General features: G+C 30.3%; 1 protein-coding gene across 1 annotated transcript; it reads left to right on the top strand.

Moving 5' to 3' along the window:
• Positions 1-420: 420 nt before the first annotated feature.
• Positions 421-9,258, top strand: LOC127710428 (uncharacterized). Its single transcript, XM_052216254.1, has 6 exons — positions 421-500; positions 3,043-3,114; positions 4,175-4,252; positions 6,178-7,437; positions 7,783-8,397; positions 9,251-9,258. Exons 1-6 carry the CDS (start codon positions 452-454, stop codon positions 9,256-9,258), a joined length of 2,082 nt encoding a protein of 693 aa, XP_052072214.1. The 5' UTR covers positions 421-451.
• Positions 9,259-9,980: the final 722 nt, after the last annotated feature.

Genomic DNA, 9,980 nt, shown 5'->3' on the forward strand with positions numbered 1-9,980 from the left:
TGTTTGTCTGTTGGTCTTTTTCTTTTTTAGCCATGGCTTTGTCAGTTTATTTTCGTATGGTATGGTCTGCCTCTTTTTTCCAATGAGACTTTTAATCAAAGTCAAAAGCACATGACGAATGTATTTCCTGAGACGTAAGATTGGTTTAAGTGACATATCAGAAACATTTTTCCCTAGATCATGCACATGTTACATGTCATTTCCCATATTGGCCTTAGGATTAGCCCAAGACTTTCATATCAGATGTCTAATGTAAAATATAATCAATCTTAGATATCTGATGTAAAAGGCAATAAGTATCAGATATCTGTTATATTTATAATTAGGTAATATCTAGTGTAAATGATATATATATATATATTTATTGTTAAACTATTACATAAGACCCCACGAACAAGCTATTGTGTCTTTTCCAGAAGAGGTAGAGAATCCAGATGAAACAAAGAAATTAATGACTACAACAACTGACCAGCAAAAAATTATTCCAATGAATATAAAAGGTATATTATCCTGTTCTTGAATAATAAATTAAACAGATAACAGGAATGCACAAAATAACTGGCAGCAGATCTGTCCATTCAACCACCTAGACCTGACTCTTTAGTAGAAAAAACCCCTACAAACAACAAGAAACAACGAAGAACAATACAATCTGATTGAAATACAGCTAGTGTGTCCAAAGTTTACTAACAAGGATCTGAAAACGATCAGCTCTACTTTCTGTTTCATACACCTTTGGGGATCCTCTAGTTTTGTGGGAATGATACACACCTTCAAATATTTGAAGTCTGAAACTTCTTCGCCTGATGAAATTATGTACAGAACAGAAAGTAAAATGAAGTGTTGTAAGATCGATAAATGTAACCAAAGCTTGGACATAGGATATTTATTTTATTCAAATTGGGAATAATACATTGACCAGATAGCCTGATTTGGCCGAAGCACACAACACGAAAGGGTTAAGCCAGTTTTTCAGTTTTATAGCTTACTAAAAGGTTTCGTAAAATAATATTATAACATTCAAATTGATGCAATGTAAATACAATCAGTATCAGATAGTACATGCTAATACAATTATCATTAAATGGCTAATGTTAATATAATCAGTAACAAATGGCTCATGTTAATATAATATTTAACAGATGGTTCATATTAATATAATATGTAACAAATGGCTCATATAAATACAATCAATAATTTGTGGCTCATGTTTATACATTCAGTAACTTGTGGCTCATGTTAATATAATCAGTAACAGATAGCTCATGTTAATACAACCATTAACAGATGGCTCATGTTAATACAATCAGTATCAGATAGTTCATGTTAATATAATCAGTAACATATAGCTCATGTTAATACAATCAGTATCAGATGGCTCATATTAATACAATCAGTAACAGATGGCTCATGTTATAATAATCATTCTAATATGACGTGATTCTTTCGCTTTGTAACAACACCGTGATAAAATTCTCGATATATCTATACTTAGCGCAGACTCAGAGATGTGCATATTGGTGGCTTTTACTATTTACCTCCCACGTAAATCCACATGTATCGTAACCTATGTGCAATTTCGTTGTGTTCAAATTGAAATTGAAAAAGAAACTACAGAACCGTTATTCCTATTATAATGCATAACAAAAAGAATTAATTCACAAGAGCTTAAAAAATTAATAAAATCAAAATAAAATAAAATTCCACGAATTTATAGGAATAATCTTGGCGCATTAACGTCATGTCATAACATGACGTCATACGAATGAAAACTCTCAAGCTGATGGTTATCCGTTACGTATACACCCTAAATTCGGATAATATTGCATTAAAATGGAGTTTTGAGGTAGGTGTTGTTTCATTTTCTATTCCATTGCATTATTTGCACATTTGTGGATTTTAGCAAGTCAACATGACTCACTCCTTAGTTACGACATGTCAACTCTGTATTTGACAGTAAATAGTAGCCAACGAAAAAAAAATGTTTGGGTTAAGAATTATGAGAACTGAACACATTTTTTCTAGTGCTTATTTAAGAAATAATTCATGTAAGACTTAGATTTATTTGAAATTTGTAGCTTTTATCATACAAGGGGGCAAAATAGAACAGCAATACACACGGCAATCATACCTTCGCTTCAGTTTTTAAATAACCGTATTTGTCCTATTAGAATCGAAATAATTCATGGAAGCCATAGATTTGTTGGACATTTACACATGGCCTGGGCTGTGATATTCGTTAATTTTATCCCTGGCTAACGCTCAGGATAAAATTCAAATATCACTATGTCTTCCATGAATTATTTCTTAAGTAGCATATAGCTTGTGATAATATAAATGTAATCATTAACTTATTACTAATGATAATAAAATCGGTAACTTGTAGCTCATGATAATACATTCAGTAACTTGTGGCTCATGTTGATACAATCAGTAACAGATGACTCATGTTTATACAATCAGTAACAGATAGCTCATGTAAATACAACCAGTAACAGATGGCTCATGTCAATACAACAGGGATCAGATGGCTGGTGTTAATATAATGAGTAACATATGGTTCATGTTAATATAATCAGTAACATAGAGCTCGTGTTAATATAATCAGTAACAAATAGCTCATATTATTATCAGTAACAGATGGCTCATGTTAATATAATCAGTAACAGATGGCTCATGTTAGTATAATCAGTACCAGATGGCTCATGTAAAATATAATCAGTAATGGATAACTCATGTTAATATAATCAGTAACAGATGGCTTGTGTTAATATAATCAGTAACAGATGGCTTGCGTTTATATAATTTGCATCAGATGGCTCATGTTAATTTAATCCGTATCAGATGGCTCATGTTACTATAATCGGTATCAGATGGCTCATGTAAACATAATCAGTAACAATTAGCTCGCTTAAATATAATCAGTATCAGATGTGTGATGTAAAATGAAATAGTATTGTATGTCTACGATCAAATGAAGTTGATATATAAAATGTATAACTATTGCATGAGACCTCATGAACATATTATTCTTTATTTCAGATAAAGAAAACACATTAGAGCTTTTAGGAAAGGAAACTGATCAGAAAGTAGATATTCAGAAGGATTTTGGAGGTAAATTATCATGTTCTTAGAAATAACAGATGGTTCATTCAAATTATAATCAGTATCAGATGGTTCAAGTAAAATATTATTAGTGTCAAATACATGATTAAAGATATAAATGGTATCAGATATCTGTAAAAATGTTATCAGTATCAGATATATGTTGTAAAACATTATCAATATTAGATATCTGATGTAGAATATAATCAGTATCAGACATATGATGTAAAATATATAATCAGTATCATATGTCTGATGTGAAAAGTAATTGGTATCAGATATCTCATGTGGAGTATAATCAGTATCCGACATCTGATGTAAAATATTATCAGTATCAGATGTCTAATGTAAAATATAAATAGTATCAGATATCTGATGTAAATATAAATAGTATCAGATGTCAGATGTAAAATATAATCAGTATCAGATATCTGATGTAAATATAAATACTATCAGATATCTGATATAAATATATAAATAGTATCAGATATCTGATGTAAATATAAATAGTATCAGATGTCAGATGTAAAATATAAATAGTATCAGATATCTGATGTAAATTTGAAAAGTACCAGATATCAGATATCTGATATAAAATATAATCAGTTTCAGATATCTGATGTAAATATAAATAGTACCAGATGTCAGATGTAAAATATAAATACTATCAGATATCAGATATAAAATATAAATAGTATCAGATGTCAGATGTAAAATATAAATAATATCAGATATCTGATGTAAATTTGAAAAGGATCAGATATCTGATATAAAATATAATCAGTATCAAATATCTGATGTAAATATAAATACTATCAGATATCTGATGTAAAATATAAATAGTATCAGATATCTGATGTAAATATAAATAGTATCAGATGTCAGATGTAGAACGTCATCTGTCTGTTGTAATTGTAATCAGTGCCAGTAATATAAAGATGTATTCAGTTTTGAGTGTGGGATGAAAATATAAATTTTGTTTAATTACTGCATAGAAATGTGTGAGAATGCTATTGATACATTTCCTTAATGCATTTGAGCGAAGATCAAATTTCATTTTTTATTCAAGGAAATGAAGAAAAGATAGAACAAAGAGTATCAAAAATAGAAATTGAGCAGACAGACGTTATTCCACGGAATATTAGAGGTATGGTATTAGTTCATGTATTTTTGACATTCTATTATATGACAAGATGACAGCACCACTGCAATACTTAGACATGCTTGCAGCTTTGTATGTTTAGTTCAGACTTTCATCTCGAAAATAAGTTGTCTCGTTGAAAGCAGCTGTAAATAGTATTGTTTGAAACCATTATTGCCAAATGTTAAAACAGTATAAAATTACAGGAACAACTAAATTAGTGATATGCACATTTTTTCAGCACATTGTTATTTATTGAGATGATGGTATTTGGCATGAAGGTGTATCATTATATAAGATTATGTGGGGTAGAATATAGATAACATTACTAAGTATGCTGTACTGTTTATAAACTTTGTGGACATGTAAACTTGTAAGTTCAAGACATTGTAATATATTTACCTACATATATGATATTAAGCATGTTTGATAATCAGCTTTAGACAAAGGTTGTGACTTTCTTGACCATCATATGACCTTTGACCTTATAGTCAAACAAATGTTTTTCTCGTATGCAGGCACATGTGTACTCTACCAAATTTATTTTTTTCCTTTTAGTTCTCCATACAAAGTGTAAGAAATACATATTCTCCAAACAAAGTGTAAGAAATACATATTCTCCATACAAAGTGTAAGAAATATATATTCTCCATACAAAGTGTAAGAAATACATATTCTCCATACAAAGTGTAAGAAATATATATTCTCCATACAAAGTGTAAGAAATACATATTCTCCTTACAAAGTGTAAGAAATACATATTCTCCATACAAAGTGTAAGAAATACATATTCTCCATACAAAGTGTAAGAAATATATATTCTCCATACAAAGTGTAAGAAATACATATTCTCCATACAAAGTGTAAGAAATACATATTCCCCATACAAAGTGTAAGAAATACATATTCTCCATACAAAGTGTAAGAAATACATATTCTCCATACAAAGTGTAAGAAATATATATTCTCCAAACAAGTGTAAGAAATATCTATTAAAGTACACTCAAATTATGCATGACCAAACGTACACATGTACATTCAGGTCTCTGTAGGCCAACAATGGTGTAACTCTGCGTGTACATACATGTAAATGATAAAAGGTTTGTGTTTCTAAAAGATGGTCATGTGATATATGTTTTATGGTTCAATGACTTCATTTATGGTTAATGTCCAAGTTCATGTTGGTTAAGTTTTTAAATTTGAGTTATATATCTCTAATCAGTTCTCATTATCTGGTGATTTTTTTAAGTTTCTGTGAGCTGATATTTTATCATGCAAATATTGACACTAAGTTTTGTGATAAAGTAAGTTTGATAAATTACTGTTTGAGTTAAATTTTGTATTTTGATACTTGGAAGTTTTACCTATACCTTTCAGACGTTTAAAACATTTAGAACAAACAAAAGAAATCAAATGATAAATTGAAAAAAAAACCATGGTCAAAAGAAAAAAGTCAAAAAGACAAACAATAGTCCTCACTAACTACACAGAAGCTAAGGATTGATGAGCACCATCTCCAACCAGAAACCTCGGTGCTTTAAAAGGTTAAGCAGTTTCTCATCAAGTAGTTTGTTGCTCTTGACAATAAGAAAAAAAAGATAATTGAATTAATAAAAGTATTAAGAAGTTTAAGGAAAAGAGGAATCAATTATTTTTAAAATATTTGAAACATATCTGTGCCTATAAAATATTCTGTCAAAATCAATAACTCAGACAAGAAATGACAGCTTGTGTAAATACTCCACGCACATATTTTGATTTTGTTTAGTTTTACAAATTTTTATGATAGATATTTTCAAATCGTATTTAATTTCTACTACCACTATGACCTAATTCCACTATTTTTTTTAGTTATATGTAACTAAGTATAATTTATTCAAAAAGTTATATTGAAAGTATAACAAAGTGGCTAAACTTGCATATTTTTTTAGACCAGATAAAAAAAAAGATGCAGGACTGGGAAGAGAAAGATAAGATGTTTGTGCCTACAAGAGCCAGTGATTATGTCATGAAGAGTGTAGGGGACAAAAGTTGTGTGACTTTAACTGCCCCATCAGGAGTAGGAAAATCTTTTATTAGTAGACATACAGCGCTTGCTTTACAGAAAGAAGGGTACGATATAATACCAGTGGAATTACCAACGGAGATAAAAACTTATTATCAGCCTGGCAAGAAGACAGTCTTCATTGTAGATGATATTTGTGGAAATTTCACAGCGGACCAACAACGGATTTATAACTGGGAACAACTGCTACCTACGATTAATACTATTATTGCAGACAAATGTTGTAAGATTATTGTATCTTGTAGGTTACAAGTCTTTAAAGATAACAAGTTTAATACACTATCACCTTTTAAATCTTGTGAATGCAACTTAATATCAGATAAGTTATGTCTTACGTCTGTAGAGAAAACAAACATAGCAAAAACCTATATTGGTACAAGCATGACAGATATTGATGATTTATCTTCTAAATGTGATTTTTTTCCACTCTTATGTTCCTTATATCACGAAAAAGAAGATGTAGATGTTAAAGAATATTTCAAAAATCCTTTTGATGTCCATAAAAGTGAGCTTGACAGGTTAAGTGAGCATGGTGATGAAGGGAAATATAAAATATGTAGTCTTGCTTTATGTGTTCTCTTTAATAATCAGCTAAAGGAAAAATGGTTCCAGGGTAAAATGACAGAAGAACAAGGACAGATCATAAAAGACACATGTGAGGCTTGTGAGTTCAACAGTATACCAAAGGCAAAACTAAAGAAAGCACTTGACACTCTAGATGGTACATTTATCTGTAAACAGAATGGTATTTATAGAACTGTACATGATAAACTGTTTGACTTCCTTGCTCATTACTTTGGTCAGAAAATGATTGAATGTTTAATAGATCATGGTGATAGTGGTTTAGTACGGGAACGTTTTATTTGGCAGAATTCATCAGATGACAAGAACAGTAACATAGACTTCATTATTGAAATATCACATGATTATTTAGAATCATATTTAAAAAGGTTTATAAAGGATTGGTCAGCAGGAAAGGTGGCAAGTGTATTCAGTAACAATAATATGAAAGTACAATCATTCAGACAACAGTTATTACAGTACTTACATAAACTAGACAAATCAGAACAAGTAACTTTAGCCAGTACCAAGGATACAGTGAGACCAAAGGAGCACCATGTATCAGGTAATACTCCACTGATATGTACTTGTTATTGTGGCTATACTGATATGGTACAGTGGATGTTACATAATGGTGTGGATGTGGATCAATGTAGAGATGATGGGGTTACTGGACTGATTTTCGCAAGTCAGAATGGACATACTGATATAGTAAAGTTACTGTTAGAGAAGGATCCTAATGTTGATCTATGTGACAAGGATGACTGTAGTCCTCTGTTCATGGCAAGTCATGAAGGACATACTGATATAGTAAAGTTACTGTTAGAGAATGATCCTAATGTTGATCTATGTAACAATGATGGATATACACCACTGATCCAGTCATGTTGGAATAACAACACCATTATAGTCCAGCTATTAATGAAACATAAACCAAACATTAATGCCCAGACCTATGATGGAGGTAATGCTTTATATTTCAGTGCATTGAATGGAAACCTAGAGATAACACAGTTGCTATTAGAGAATAATGCTGACTGTAATACCTGTATCAATAGTAAACAGTCTATAACAGATACATTAAATAACCATCAAAGTAAAACATTGGACGAAGAAAAACAATTATTATTTGATAGCCTGATAAAGAATTCATCATCACACGTAACAGATGATGTCAGTAAGAAGTCAGTAGATTATGCCTTTGATGTAGTAGCTGGTTCTTCTCCATTTCACATAGCCTGTTTTACGGGTAGGCTTGATGTAGTTCAGTGTCTTTTGGACCACAATGCTAACATTAACATGACAAAAGAAGATGGAACAACACCATTATTTTTTGCATGTGAAGTAGGACATGAGAATATTGTATGTTTATTATTAGATAAAGGAGCAAAGACCGAGATATGTAGACTTGATGGGAAATCCCCTTTAAACATTGCAGCAGATAATGGACATACATCTATAGTAATGATTGTAACAGAACACATGAGGAAGGAAGAAACACTTCTTAACTCTTGTTCGTTAGTCAGTGTATATTATGACATTAAGAAAAACATGCAGCAGATGAGAGAAAAACACTTTATTTTAATTATCTTATTCTTTGGTGTATTTGTTGACTATGTTTGATAACTTCTGCTATTCATTCCATTAATTTGTCTCCAATTTTACAAGACACATGCAGCTTAGCTTCACATTCCATGAATATTTCTTGATTTTATCAACTGGAACAGAAGAACCTATTTGACATAGATATAGTAAAATCATTGTGTGGATGCCAAAGAATAAAACTGTACCACACTTTAAAGTATTATTATTTAACATTGTAAATCTATCATTACTTAGTTATTTTAACTTACTAGATTGCTTTCTAAAGTCACATTTCTTTCTTCTTGATAAGGTTATCCATTAGTTTTTGTCTTATTTGATTTTCAAGCTGAAGGTTACATACTAAACTGAATGTATGACATATATACAATGTACACAAATATTAGCTTTATGTTTATCATGTTTATTGGTATGTTATTTTTATGTTTATTGTTTTCACTGTTATGTTGATACTGTTATTTCATTTGTTGTGTTGTTGGATTCCTGTCTAAACGCCACATGTGGAAGATCTTTTTTATAATGACATTTTAAAATTTATTTCTTTTTGCTATGTTGATTCCTGTTTTTTCTACTGTACATTGATTACATAATATTCATGCAACTAAAGTTTACAGACTTTTTAGTTCTGTTTTTCTGTCATAAAGAAAGTACTAGTTCAATTTGGTAAACGAAACTGTGATACAATTAGATAGAATTGTGGCATTATGTGAGAGATGTGGATACTTACCTGGATGTGTCAGTATGAACTCTTTGTATAAATGTTTTATTTATTTCAGACAGTTAATAATTAAGATGTCTTCTTTGATTTTTTTACCTGTGTTGTAAATACTTTAACTTTATATGATTTTTGTCTTATATTAGTATCTTAGATTTTCAGAATTAGAGGAGTATTTAAAAGAACTAATTATATTGATATGTTAAAAGCTCTGTAGAACTAATGTTCTTCATCCAGGTATTGTTCTATCAAAATATAGTCTTACAAATGTGTATTGACTCGATACTTTGATAAAATATGACCTACTTAGTTTATATTTTATTTTAAGATACAGTCTTAACTTAACCCTTTTGGAATCATGTTGGTATACATAGTTAATCATTTTTATATAGAGCTGAATTTTATGTTTTTGGATCAATGTCCTTGAAGTGAAAAATATAAGAATTATTTATTTATTTTAACATGGCTGACTCAGCCTGTTTGGAGTAATATCCCTGTAGATCAAATTTTCAGTGACAGCTTTTCATATTTCAGAGTAATTCCTCTGAAGCCAATTTATTTTCACTGTGTCAGCTTTTGATATTTTGGAGTAACTCATCATATCTGCAAATTGATATATTCATTCAAATGTTTCATTAATTTCATTTAAGCCAATGTTATTTTTATGCCCCCACCGTAGTGTATGGGACATTAAGTTTTACCCTTGTCCGTTTGTACGTCCGTACATCCCAAAATTGGTTTCAGTTCTGTAACTTTAGTTTGCCTCAACCAAATGTTTTGAAACTTACACA

Source organism: Mytilus californianus, unplaced genomic scaffold (genome assembly GCF_021869535.1).
Source record: "Mytilus californianus isolate M0D057914Y unplaced genomic scaffold, xbMytCali1.0.p SCAF_79, whole genome shotgun sequence".
Classification (NCBI taxonomy): Eukaryota; Metazoa; Mollusca; class Bivalvia; order Mytilida; family Mytilidae; genus Mytilus; species Mytilus californianus.